This window comes from Peromyscus californicus, unplaced genomic scaffold, assembly GCF_007827085.1.
Source record: "Peromyscus californicus insignis strain IS unplaced genomic scaffold, ASM782708v3 Scaffold_7__1_contigs__length_154581171, whole genome shotgun sequence".
In the NCBI taxonomy this organism is placed as follows: Eukaryota; Metazoa; Chordata; class Mammalia; order Rodentia; family Cricetidae; genus Peromyscus; species Peromyscus californicus.
In genome coordinates this window covers 132,677,448-132,691,207 of record NW_026294595.1, presented here as the reverse complement: position 1 = coordinate 132,691,207, position 13,760 = coordinate 132,677,448, and the positions used below count along the sequence as shown (strand labels likewise).

The window sequence follows — 13,760 nt, the reverse complement described above, 5'->3', positions numbered from 1 at the left end:
GTGATCCTGTTGATTCGAAGATGTCAACAGGGACTAGGAAAACGGCTCAGCAGGTGAAGGCTCTTGCCCCCAGGGTCAACAACTGAGTTCAATCCTCAGAACCCATGTTATGACAGGAGAGAACTGACTCCCACAAGTTGTCCTCTGACCTCCACGTGTGCGCTGTGGCACTGGTGTGTCCTCACACCTACACAAATAAAGAAATAAATGTAACTTTAAGAAGACCTAGGGGTGTGAGAGGAGCTTCACGTTTCAGGTCTGAAGACTCCTGCACACTGCTGGCCAGATGTGCACTCTGCGTATGTGTCAGCGCTTGTCGAGGTTTCCGAGCTTAGGTCTGGCTTTCTGCTTTTGTTTGTAGTGGTCCGCCACCAGTTCCCTCACAGCCTGCCGTTACATGTGTATTATTAGCTCTAAATCACACATAAGAAAAAAGCCATCCATTTAAGGTGGTTTTGGCAGATTCACAGGTTTGGGCAGCATCCACCACACTCCGATTTTATAATACTCTCTTTATGTGCCCGAAGAAATCCCTCACTCATTACCCATCATTCCTTGGCTTTGGGTGGTAAGGATCCACTCTGTCTCCAAGGATCTGCCTGCCCTGGTGTCATATAGGCACAGCTCTGTGGCCCCAGGTTGGCCAGTGGTGGCTGGTTCATTTATCCACATGCAATCCTGAGTTCCTAGGGTGTCTCAGTACTCTCGTCTTTCTTTTTCCCAATAAACAGCCTCTTCTGTGAGTGCTCAAGGCCTACCAAGTGTGGTGGTAGACTCAAAAGCCTGTGAGTTCGGTCCTCTTGTCACTGCCCACCTTACAGAGGAGGAAACTGAGGCTCGGAGTAGTACTGTTGAGGCCGGAGAGAATACAGGGAAAGTTAGGAGGCCATGAGGAGGGATGCAGATGTGATTTCAGTCTGTCCCTGGCTGGAATCAGGATTTCTTCAAAACTAACAGCTGTGAAGATTGCCTGCATAGAGGCAAAAAAGAGGTACCCCTTTCTGGTGATACCTCGAACACAATTGTTAAAACGGTCAATGAACCAGCCAGAACACAGTGTGACCTAACCACACTGCCTTCTGTAAATCTGTGTGCTTCTATGATGCTCACAGACATGGTTATGACTGTATTTATAATTTTTTAAAATGTTTATTTTTCTTGCATTTTTTAATTTTTTGAGACAGGGTTTCATGTAACTCAGGTTGGCCTTCAGTTTTTCCATTTAGTTATGCCTAAGACATTCAGATACAAATTCTTCTTTTCTTCTTGTCCTTCTTCTTCTTCTTGTCCTTCTTCTTCTTCTTCTTCTTCTTCTTCTTCTTCTTCTTCTTCTTCTTCTTCTTCTTCTTCTTCTTCTTCTTCCTCGAGAAAAGGTTTCTCTTTGTAGCCCTGGCTGTCCTGGAACTCTGTAGACCCACACTGGTCTCGAACTCACAGAGATCTGCCTGACTCTGCTTCCTAAGTGCTGGGATCAAAGGTGTGTGCCACCACTGCCCGGCTCCCCGCCGCCAGTCCTTTTCTTAATAAACCCCAGCTTGGCTTCATTCTGGTTGGTCCTGGACTTCTTTGCTGTCTGAGCCAAGATCGCAGCTGTACCTGAGTGGACATCCCTGTGAGAAAATCCTGCTGGCAAAGTTGAGTTGCCTCTCCCAAGACTGGTGGCACAGTGACACACCCAGGACCACAACGAAAGTAGCTGGCAGAGCTGGACCTGGACCTAGCCTGTGACCTGTTGCTGGGCTGTGACTTCCTAGTGGTAGACTTAAAAGGGCCTGCAGGCCAGTTACTGCTAATTGTCATTTGACAGAATCTGTAATCATGGGGAGATGGACCTCTGGGCATGCCTGGGGGGAAGTACCTTAATTGTCATAGCCGATTGATATGAGAAGACCTGCCCACTGTGGGTAGCACCATTCCTTGATTGGGACTCTGAACTGTGTGGAGAAAGGGTTGGGCAGACAGTGGCATGGGTTCACCTCTCCTTTCTTCCTGGCTGTAGATGTGATATGGTTAGCTGCTTCAAACTGCTGACCCCAAACTTCCTCCGAAATGATGGATTCTAACCTTGACCTGTGAGCTAAGGTAAACCCTTCTCCTCTTAAGTTGCTCTTGCCAGAGGATTTTATCACAGGAACAGGAGAAAAGTGAAGACAGGAGGGCTGGAAGGATATCTCGGTGGGGACGGTATCTGCCGGGCAAGCACTAGGACCGGAGCATTACGTAAAAGCTGAATACCGTGGTAAACACCTATATGTAACTCCGGTGCTGGTAGGGCGTAGACAAAGACATTCAACATTGGCCTCTGGATGGTAGCCTTCCAGTCAGAGCACCACTGTTCTCCACCCTTCAGCCCCCTGCAGCCTAGACATGCCGTCCTCTCCAAAGGTTTGCAGGGTCTGTCCACCCCATGACATTTCCACACATCCCCCATGCCAATGGCCCCACCACACCATCAGTTCAGCTCAGGGGAGTGGCCCAGCTGCCCTGGGTGCCTCATACCAGACACTGCTCGTCCCTGTTAGTCACAGTTGCCAGAAGAGGGAAAGCCTGCTGCTGTCCTATCCTTGTCCCACCCTTTCATGCAACCCAGGGTCGGCTCTGGCCCAGGGACCTTTGCCCTATGGGAATAGACAATGTCTGGGAGCCCAGTCGTGCTGTGTGACCTCAGGTTTGCTCAATCTCTGACTTTAATCTTCCCCTATGCCTTTCCTTCTTCAGTTTTTCCCAACTCGTCCCTTTTTCTGTAAGGTCACAGACATTTTGGACTCCCACAGCAAATGACAGACCACGGGTCAGATGCATGAGCCGCGGCCCCGAGGGCCTCCCTTGCTGCGGGCTGTGGGACTGGACAGACACAGGCCCCTGAGGGCTTCCCTGGACCGGGTGGAGTCGAAGCTGACCCGAGTCCTAGAAGAGTCAGCCTGTCTTTTAGCTAAAGCACTAGACCATGTGAAGTCAGGCATGCCGTTTCCCCTCTTGGGCCTCTGTTACCTCATTTCACAAATGACAAAAGGCACATAGCGAGGCTTTAACAGGATACATGACCATAAATGGAGTAGTCAAGTATCCCAAAGCTCATCTTTGTCACACTGTGAGACCTGGTCATCCCTTCAAGATGAGAGTCCCAGTTCTGAGGACTATAAGACTCAGCACTCTGACCCAGGCACACAGAATCTCTGGGGGACAGGGAGCCCTTTGGAGCAGCGCCAGCAAACAGTGTTCAGCATTTGTGACCTGTTTCCCATCCCTGGGGAGCCCTACTTTGTGAGGAGTATCTTCATAAGGAAGTAGTTGGTGCTGCTTACTGATTCCATATGTGTATGTGACCAACACCAGGCAGACAATATCTAATCCCCCAGCTGGGGACCCATCCGTTTCACAGAGGGAGGAACCAGAGCTCAGAGAGCTCGGAGAGAGGGACAAGGGACCCTGGTGACAGGACTGGGAACAGTCTCTGGGAGCAGCTCTGCCCTGACCCCTGCCTGCCACCTTCCCTGAAGCCAGCCTGGATTTGACTGACCAGCCCTGTTATGGCTCAAGGCCCTGAGTCACTCAGGTAGCTATAGTTCTGTGGAAAGAGACAGAGAAAGGATGCAAGGCTGGCCACTGGGTGAGGGGCAAGTCTGCAGTTTCGTGCTGGGTCCCTTGCAGGCCCCAGGAATAATTGATGAGGGGTCCTCCCACAATCTGCTCAGTGACTCACTGTCTGCTAACCGCTGTACCAGTCCTGTCCATGTCTGAGCCCACACAGACCTCTCAAACGCTTCATGGTGACTCAATGCTTCCTTCCACCTTACAGGTGGGAAACTGAGATACAATGATTAAGGGAAGCCCAAGCCACACCACTGTTGGGGGAACCCAGATGGGACTTCAGGAGGATGGGCTGCCACCATAATAACAGGGACACTGTGGTGGCGAGTGATGGGCCTCCACATCAGCCACAGGGGACTGGTTGTGGGCTCTACGGCAGGAGTAGTAAGGGGCTGCTGGACAACTTCCCAGCATTCCTGTCTTCTGAGGCACTTAGGGTGGCGGCAGAGGTGGGAAGAATGTGCCTTCCTGGAATGGGAAAGGTCAGCAGAAGTGTCTCTACCCTTCTGATGTCAGGACTGATACCCTGGGGACACCTGGCCCTTAGGCCAGCCTGGGCTCAAGAGTCCTTATGTGTTGAGCACTTTGAGTATGCCCCATTCAAACTTGTGAGGAATGAATTCTTGTCCTTGTTCTTCACAGGACAGAATGGAAGCCCCCAGAGCTGAGATACCTTCATGAGCCCCTAGCTGTCAGGGCCAGCATGGGCACTCAGGGTTAGCCTCTTAGCTAGAAGTCACTCATCAGCTCTTCCCTTCTGATCCTTCACCAGCCACAGGGAGCAATTCCACAATAAGCGTAAAGTGGGGTGACCCCAGGGCCCCCAGAAACTGTGTGGGTTAGTCCTGGCATCCTGAATGACATTCAAATAGATCCTCAGGGTGTCCTCTCAGCACAAAGCAGTGAGAGCTAGGGGGACCCACAGGCCTGTGCCTCTTCGGGAAGCCCCCACTCAGCACACCGTCACCAGAGGAGCCAGGATGGGAGCTGGTCTGTGGGAAGGGTCAGAGGTACCGTCCCTGGAAGGGGGTTCTTCCTGCCTTAGTTCACGGTGGACTAGCGACAAAGAAGGGGGACACAGGGAGGGAGAGAGGGAAGGAGGGAATAGGTGAGTGGATGGGAGAGCAATGGGTGGGTGGGGGATTAACGGAATGAGTGACTGGGTGGGACAGGAAGGATCTGGGTGTCTGTGGGTGTCCACAAGCCGGTACCTGTGCCTCAGTCTGCCAAAGAGTCTATAAGCTCCCACATCCACATACCTACTCATTTGAGGGCTATATGTGGCTTAGTGGGAACCCAACCTCACGTCTTGTCTGTATCCTGGCTGATCTCTAAGCTTCCAATGTGATTTAATGTCAGATGTGACCTAATCACTGCGTGTCCAAAATTGTTAGTGGATTCTGTGGGGCTATGTGTGGATCTCTATGTCTGCCTGCCTGCTTGTGTGTCTGCCCCATGTGCATGTGTGTGTGGTGGACATATGTGTGTATCTCTGTGTGTGTGTGTGTGTGTGTGTGTGTGTGTGTGTGTGTGTGTGTGTGTGTGTGTGTGTGTGCATATACGTGTGTGGAGGGGTGCGTGTTCTTGGTCACTGATCTGGCCTGTGACTCATATCTGTGTGCTTAGTGGCCCTGATCTGGTCTAGGTGTACTTCGCGGTGCAGGGTTTTGTTCCGAGGTCACCCTCTGTCCGGCAGGGGGCGCCCCTGGCCGTCTTGGTCTCCGGACTGACTGCCCGGAGTGTCCGCCCCGCCCCGCCCGGGCCCGCCCGGCCACGGGCTATAAGTTCGCGCCGCGCGGTTGGCCCGCAGCACCGCGCTTGGTGGTCCGCGCCCGAGTGTCCCGCCGCGTCCGAGCTGTCGCCGCTAACCTGGCCATGGCCGAGGGTGAGTGCCTGGGCCGCAAGGAAGTGGGGTCGGGAGCAGGCCGGGCAGTCTCCAAGTCCCCAGAGAAGAACAACAGGTGGGCCAGTGGGAGGGACCTTGCTGGCCCTAAATTGTCGGCCTCAATTCCCTGAACCCCAGGCACAGCTGTTAGCCCTGCCCCTGAATGAGGTGAAAATACTACCAGAAGGTGTACCTGGAAGGGTTAGGTACTGTCACCTTTCCCTAACTGCTCAGTTCGAGCTGCGTCCCTGCTGTGTGCCAGGTACAGGGATGCTGGCAGGCGTGGGGTACTTGGCTTTCCTGGGTACCTGGAGAGGGGCACAGCCTTCCTGACTGATTCTGTGGCCTCAAGTCGAAAGGACATTCCAGCATTTGGTGGAGCACCGCGGAAGCCAGACCTGTTCTCTGAGGTCCCTTTAAGCCTTCGTGTTCTCCCAGCCCAGGCCTTGGCTACCTGTTGAAGCTCAGTGTTCCCTGCTGTAAATTAGGAACTGTGGTACCAGTCTTGGTGCTCCCACAAGGGCTGAGAAGCGTGGAAAGGGTCCAGGGTCCTGTTCATTTCCTACCCGCCGTCCTCGTGTGGCATGTGTTCACATACGCATCCGGGAAGCACACGGACACACATGGGCCAGGACTTGAACGATGGAAGATGTTCCTAACACTGTCAGAGCAGAATCCCAGCTGACTGTTGAGACAAGTCCGTTCAGGAATGGCATCTGCCTGCACTGTGACCTCATGAAAGGGACCTGGGGCAAGGAGAGAGGGGACATGAAGAGGAACCTGAGGGGAAGTTCCAGAGGACTAGCCCTACTGTGTGGCCTTGGTCACTCCCTTCTCTGGAACCCCAACAGGCTGTCACTCAAGGCGCTGCTTATCCCCAAGTCAGTTTCCCATCCCTATTTCCAAAAGCTAGGGCACCTGGGAGATGGCCCAGGATCCTTGGGGAGTCCCTCCAGCAGGGCCCCCCAGCCCAGAGGGCATGAGGCCATGAGTTCTGTGATTCTGAGCCCTGTCTGCTGCACCCTCAGCCTGTGGGTGGGGTACTGCACCCTGTCTCCGCAGGCTGAGGGATGGTTACCCCCAGGGTCTCTAGAGAGACAGCCTCTTTCCCGCCTGCCCTAGCCTTTCAAGGTTGAGGATTTTGTGGTTCTGTCCTGCCTCAATGACAGTGGCATTAACTTCTCTACTGTGGTGAGGCCATTACCAAGACAGCCTTTGAGTCCTGCTCCAAACCAAAGTAGCCACCTGCTGTGGGGCCAGGATCACGCATTTCATTTGAGGTGAAGCCTGCTGCACTTCTGGAACATTTCCCCTCAGTCTGGAATTCTTGCACAGCAGGAGGCCTGACGCCTGGGTTGGATGACTTTGGGCCAGTCCACACCCTGGGCCTTGGTTGGACCACATGTCCTTCACTGGCCCAACAACTCTGAGAGTGTTGTGCCCACCCCCCAACCTGAAGGACTCCCCAGTCCTGACCATGAGCTTGTTCAGACTCCCACACACACCTGTCACCTTGTGCCTGCCCAGGCCCTCAGCTCCTTCTGGAACAGAAAAATAGAGCTTCCACTCCACATGCCTCTCTCCTGGGCTGGGCCCTCTCTTCACTTGGTAGCACCTTTTGAGGTTTTGGAGAAGGGAGCACAGAGAGGTAGGGACACTTGTCTGGGATCCCAAAACAACATAGTAGAATGAAAATGTAGGTCTGTAATACTCACCGTCATTTTAAAACCTTTTGTTTTGGAGAATACTGGACATCTATGAAGTAGAGAGGATAGCACAATGCAATAAATTCTTCTGCTCTCAGCCTGTGTCTGCCTCCAGCCCCTCTGATGTTCTTGGGAAGAAAATCTCATGTCATATCAGCTGTGATTCTATCAACACCTGGCATCAAAAATAAGGACTCTGCTTCACAGTAGACAAGTCAGCAGAGTCCCTGGAGGTCTCTGTTCCATTACGGTTTCAATTCCCAGCTGTCTCCTGCACATAGGAAATGTTTTAAAATCATCTTGTAAAGTCAGTCTTAGTAAGCTCCGCACATGGCAATGGGCAGAAGCACCCCCAGGTTCTCATCATGGGGCCTCCCTTCGAGCTTTTAGACTTGCTTTGTTGTTGTTTGTTTGTTTGTTCTCTCTAGCAATTGATGTGTTAGGGAAAACAGAGCCTTTGCTGAAGGTCTCCCAGAGTCTGAATTTCGTTGGCAGTGCCCTGGTCCTGTCCTCTAGCCTGATCCTTAGTCTATGGTATTTCCTGTACATTGAAAGTTGGGTCTGATTCAGACAGGATGGCGCAGACTGTCTTCAGGCAGGAGGAAAAGGACTTTAAGGCCAGGCTGGGCTCCATAGTGAGGCTTTGTATAACAAAAGGGGAAGGGGAGGGAGGGAAAGGACTAGAAGGGAGAAGAGGAGCGGAGGGAGGGGGAAAGGTATTTGGCTCTGGCAGCAAATGCTGAGTAACTCCAGTAGGTTCCACAAAAGACCCCTTGAAGGTTGTGAGCATGTGGTAGGCTGTGTGGACCAGGTGCCTGTGCATTAACTACTGTGTTGGGTTTTACACATACCAACTTTTTTAATGCTTGCCATGGCCCTATGAGGTAGGTCCTGGAAACTGAGGCCCAGAAATTTTGAATTGTTGGAGATCACAAGACTGGGGCATGACAGAGGCCCCTTCTGCTGCAAGCATGGCCTTGTGATTAAAAACGCTGGAGATAGTTAACCTTGGCAGACTTCTGTGACCCTGGAAAACTATGGGATTGAAAGGATTGGGGCTGTACCTCATAGAGGTGAGAGAGTGTCACCAGGGTCTAGAGAAGGTCACAGGGGGTGCAGAGCCCCTATATTGCAGAGAGTGGGATTGTATCACTGAAGACCAGAGCCCCCTGAGAGATGCCATAGTGGCTCATGCCTGTCCCCTGTTTCTGTCTCTGTAGAGCTGATCCTGGAGAGGTGTGACTTGGAGATACAGGCCAATGGCCGTGACCACCACACAGCTGACCTGTGCCACGAGAAGCTGGTGTTGCGGCGTGGCCAGCGCTTCCGGCTGACACTGTACTTTGAGGGCCGTGGCTATGAGGCTAGCGTGGACAGTCTTACATTTGGTGCGGTGACAGGTGGGTACCTTTGACCTCCTCTGTGTCCTGCTCCTGGTGGGCACAGGACAGATGAATTCTAATCCCTTTTCACAGTCTCTTCCATCCGGTGAGAATCTCAGCTGTCATTAGTTCCATTTCACAGATGAGAAACTGAGGTCTAGAATGGAAGAGGGAGTGGCCACCTCAGGCCACCCAAGCCTGTATACTGGGTCCCCACATTCCATAGCTTTCTGTCTTGGAGGTTCACTACAGGAATTGTCTTGTAGATATTGATGGCTGCTGCTTGACTTATTCTAGGGGCTCCTGGGATGGGCAACGAGATGTTGGACCCTGTCCACCCTGTTCCCAATCTCTTTGGTTGACTAACCTAGGGAACTGGCCTTGAGTGCCAAATCAGTTGTCTGGCTTCTGGTGGGAACCACTCCCTTGAGGTCAGCAAGGGGCCACCTGACTGGGATTCTGGCCCAAGGGTGTGAAAGGCCAGCTTTCTTCGGTCTTTGGGGGTAGAAAGAGTGGCAGGCAGGAGTTGCCGACCCAGCCCAGCTGAGGCCCTTTCTATCTGAGGGCCGTTTGATAAACTTATCTCAGGGTTTGCAGGCTGCCAAGATGTCCCCCCATCCCTTTCTCCTCCCTCCTCATCCACAGATGAAGCCATTACCAGGGACACCCCATACCAGCACCTGTAGGGATCTTTCTACCCACCAAAGGGTCTTAGGCAGTATCTGGCCTTCTGGCCCCTGCAGAGTGGAAGGTGGGTAGTATGGGGTTGTGAGGGCTGGATCATGCTTGGAAAGGTGACCCACAGAGTGGAACAGTCCACATGCCTACTCAAATGCCCCCAGTGTGGAAGCATAATGGGCTCCCATTTTGTAGACAGGGAGCCTGAGGTAAGCCTAGATGGTGAAGTCACTCACTCGGTGGGTCACGAAATGGTTAGAAGCATAGCAGGTTTCAGTCCCTGACTCTGCTGTGAGTTGAGGCTCTCGGTCACTTAGCCCCGTGTCCACCTGAGTGCCTGCCTGGCCTCAGTGTATTCCTCTGTGACATGGGTGACAGGTGAGCTGTCAGCCTAAGCAGCCTGTGAGCACCCACGTTCTCTCTCCTCCCTGTCACAGACTCTTCCTTCTTCTGCGTCCCCATGGTTTGGGGAGTGGACAGAGGTGCTTAGCATCCCGAATTCAGTGCTGGGAGGAACACTGACCTCCTGAACCCTGCAGCTAATCTCTGTTCACCAGTCCCCATGGGTCACTTCCATCTGTAGGCAGTCCTGGCTTCCCTGTCCACTATCCAAGACCCTCCCGGGTGCCTAGGAAGCCTAAGGGACAATGCCAGGAAGCCAGGCTCCTACCTCCAGGCCAGGCTTGAGTCAGTGCCCAGTCCAAGCCTGGCTGGGGACCTCCTCCTCCATTAGAACTCTCTAGTTTATGCTCAGCCTGTCCTACCACTTCAAGGAAACTGAGGCTGAGAGAAGGGAGAGAGCTAATCAATGACTCAGTGAAGGGATTTGTGCCCAGCTGTTTATTTTTCCCTAGGCAGTTTGGTGATCTGCAGCAGGCTCAGGCCACAGTGGACAGACAGCCCTTGTTACAGGATGAAGCATTCCTCTTTGGAGGGTGGAGGCATGAGATGAGGCCAGCCCAAGGGGGTGAAGGGAGCAGTTGGGAGGCTAACTGAAGGTGTTACCCTGTCACCATGGTCTGGGCAGTGCCAAGACCCCCGGGGGCTCTAGAATTACATGGGTCTAAAGTGGCCCATCATTGGCATCCTTTCCCTCACCAAGACTACCTTTGCAAGCCAGGAACTTGGCAAAGCCAGCTACGTAAGCAGTGGTGGGACCAGGGGACAGTGTGTCCTTGCCTGTCCTCCAGCAAGTCCTCTTGGGAGAAAGGGGTGTGTGTATGTGAGTGTGTGTGTGAGTGTGTGTGTGTGTGTGTGTGTACATATGCAAGTACATGTGTGACTGTTCCCAGATAGAGAGGTGGGATGTGTGTTTCCTGCCCTGCCCTAGGCATGGTATGTCAACAGAGACAGTGGCAGTGGGGACCTGGCCCAGGCAGGTTACCAGAGTGACCAGATAATTGATCATCCAAACAGGAACATTTCTGAGAAGGGAAGGGCGATGGTCAGGTTGTGCTGGGCTCAAGCATAATTAGGACTGAGCTGCCCCACCCACTCCTAACCAGCCTTCCTCCCCTTTCCTCAGTTTCCACATTTGTGGAGTTATTTCGTTGTGCTCAGAGTGCCTTGTGTCAGAGCCCTCAGAGCGTGCTATCTGGCCTGACAACTCAGATATCTCATGGTCTTTGGAGGGAGCATGTCTGAGGACTGTTCCTGCCCTGAATGCTTTCCATGGGCCCTCGCTGAACCCTCCAACTGTGCCAGGACGCAGTGGTGAGAATAATAGGCCATAGTAACTATTTACTGAGCACTTACTGTGTGCCAGGCTTGCCTTCTTGAAACTTCTTGGCAACCTTGGAAGGAATGACTTCATTTCATAGATAGAGAAAGGCCCCATTTCACAGACAGGAACTCTGGCTTAGAGAAACAAAGTCTCTTGCTACAAGGTTGCAAGCCAGTTTCAAACTTGAGACTGGACCTTCTGGGGCATGTGACCCACACTTGTTTCTTTGATGAAGGTACTATGGGTCAGAGAAGCCTGGTTTCTTGGCTTAGATTGCACAGTGCTGGATTGGGGGAGAGGTGGGAACTGAACTCAGGGTAGCTCTCTTGAGTCCCAGGGCTAGCTGGCTCCTCTCCAAATGTCAGCTCTGGAAGTCAGGGAGGGTTTGAAGGCCTCCACCTCAGACCCTGGCACCCAGACAGCCTCTTGAGGCCTGTGTCATGCCTATTAGCTCACGGTTATATTTGGGCCTGGGTGCAGTGGTGTTGGCAGGCAGGGAGGAGAGGTGGAGGCTGGGAGGGAGCCCCTCGGTGAGCAGGCCCCAATATTGTCAGCAGCGGATGGCAGAGCCACAGGGAGGGCGTGGAGAAGTAAAAATAAACCTCCAGGCTGCCTCCCAGCTAGCCAGAAAGCTCCTCTGTTTCTCCACTCTCTACCCAAGGCCAAAGTGACCAGCCCTGCCCTCTTGTGACTCAGGCCTGCCTGCGTGGGCCAGGCCACCCCTTACCTGGAAGAGGTCTGTGCAGACCAGGACACAGGACCTTTGTAACCCACCAGGAAGCAGAATCTTTGGAAATGAAGTCATAGCCATGTGTAAGATGTACAGGGCTGTAGGGAAGTGGTGGCCCTCGTGCTGCTCATGGGATTTGAACCATAGCCAGAGGGTCCCCAGTAGGCCAATGCCCTCCACCAGCCTGTAGCCGTGACGTCAGATGTTCAGGTTCTGTCTCAGGAGTGTGCAGCTGTCTTGGGAAAGGAACAGTGGTGTGCAGGAGAGGGACTCAGAACTGTGTGGGTCCTTGGCAATGTCTGCCTTCATTCCTGCTGGCGTCATGGACAAGCAAGCTGAGCCTATCTGACATCACCTCAGATCCGAGGTGGATGACCGCAACAGTCCCAGGCTGTACTGTCCTCTTTCTGGGAACTCTCTCTGACTGTAGACTCACTATGAGCCTACCCATGACTTTCCAAGTGGGCTTGCAACATCTACTTCACCAATGAGAAAACAGGTTTAGGGAGGTGTGGAGCCCCTTGGCAGAGTTCCTCCAGTGGTCGGAGGTGGAACTAGGTCTTGACCCCAGGCCTGGGGGCCTGGACAGTGTCCTGCCAGCCAGCCTCATTCGCAGCTGTGCCATCTTCCCTCTGCAGGCCCAGTTCCCAGCGAAGAAACAGGGACCAAGGTCCGCTTCCCACTGTCTGATGATGTAGAGGAGGGATCCTGGACAGCCTCCGTGCTGGACCAACAGGACAGTGTCCTCGCACTGCAGCTCTGCACCCCAGCCAATGCTCCTGTCGGCCAGTACCGCCTCAGCCTGGAGGCTTCTACTGGCTACCAAGGCTCCAGCTTTGTGCTGGGCCACTTCATCCTGCTCTTCAATGCCTGGTGCCCAGGTGAGCCATTTTCTATCTACGGGGGCTGGCGAGTGGCAGGAACCAATAGAGGAAGTGTGTGGGGCCATGGGCCAGCTCCTGTCCGGCCTCAAAATAAGGATTCTTTTGGCATTTCAGTTTGTAAACAGGAAGCCAGGTGACTCATTCGGTACCAAAGGATTCAATCCAGGTCTGGGGCCTGTGAGTTCCTACAGCACTAGGAATCAGGTGTCTGAATCCATCTGGCTGCCATCACAGAATCCCATAGACTGGTTATAAACATGGCTGACAATTCTGGGGATTGAGAGGCACAAGATCAAGACTGTGGGTCACATCCAATGAGGGCCTTCTTACTGTGACTCAATATGATGAAAAGCATCACGTGGTGAGGGAGAGAGAGAGGGAGAGAGGGCTAAGCTCTTCTATAGGCACCTCCAACCTCGAGGTAAGCAACCCAGTCCTCTGTTAGAGACAGGAGTCCATTCATCAGGCCCTCCTCCTAACATTATCACCTTGGGATTAAATCACAATGCAAGACCCTTGAGGGCACAAGGTGGTGTGTGGTCCATGAGTCCCCATTAGGGGAGATGGTACCCAGCTTATGGCCAGTGTTCACGAGGCCCTGGTTTAAACTCATCCAGGTGGGCATGAGGATGAACGAGGCACAGCAGGGTTCGAGTCTGGCTGAAACTACCTCCTCTCACAACTGCTGGGGGAGACGCCAGCATCCTCGCCGCTCAGACAGGAAATGGATACTCAGAGAAGTGAAGTGGCCTCCTGCAAGCTCCTTCAGTCAGCTGGGGGACCGAGGCAAAGGAGGAAGTGAGAGAGGAGAGCTGGGAAAGCCCAGGTCAGCTTGAGTATCAGGAGGAGGCCAGGCTGGGGTGCACCTCCCCAGCCTCAGTTCCCCCACCTCACTTGTTTCCTTCTTGCTTAGCACGCTTGAAGACCAGGGTCCAATCGGCTAAAATCTGGTTTCTCCTGCAGTCGTCTTCAGATCTGTGCTCAGCGCTCTGAACACAGCTGCCCAGTCTTTCCAAGAGTCCAAATGCCTTGGACCTTGCCAACAGGAACTGCATCTGCCCAGTGCCCTGTTAATGGCCCTGAGGTCATCCCCAGCGGCCTGTGGGGTGTCTCGCAGAGCACACAATGCCATGATTTTTTTTTGGAGCAGAGGTTGCTTTGCTGAGACAAACTACAGTTTG

General features: G+C 53.2%; 1 protein-coding gene across 1 annotated transcript in view; it reads left to right on the top strand.

Annotated features, from left to right (window-relative positions):
- The first annotated feature begins 5,356 nt into the window (after positions 1 to 5,356).
- The window catches only part of Tgm2 (transglutaminase 2), a 29,118-nt gene continuing 20,714 nt past the window's right edge, over positions 5,357 to 13,760 (top strand). Inside the window, exons 1-3 of the mRNA XM_052725333.1 lie at positions 5,357 to 5,476; positions 8,403 to 8,582; positions 12,334 to 12,576. Coding sequence (XP_052581293.1) covers positions 5,467 to 5,476; positions 8,403 to 8,582; positions 12,334 to 12,576 — 433 coding nt within the window. The 5' untranslated portion in view covers positions 5,357 to 5,466. The remainder of the gene's footprint in view (positions 5,477 to 8,402; positions 8,583 to 12,333; positions 12,577 to 13,760) is intronic.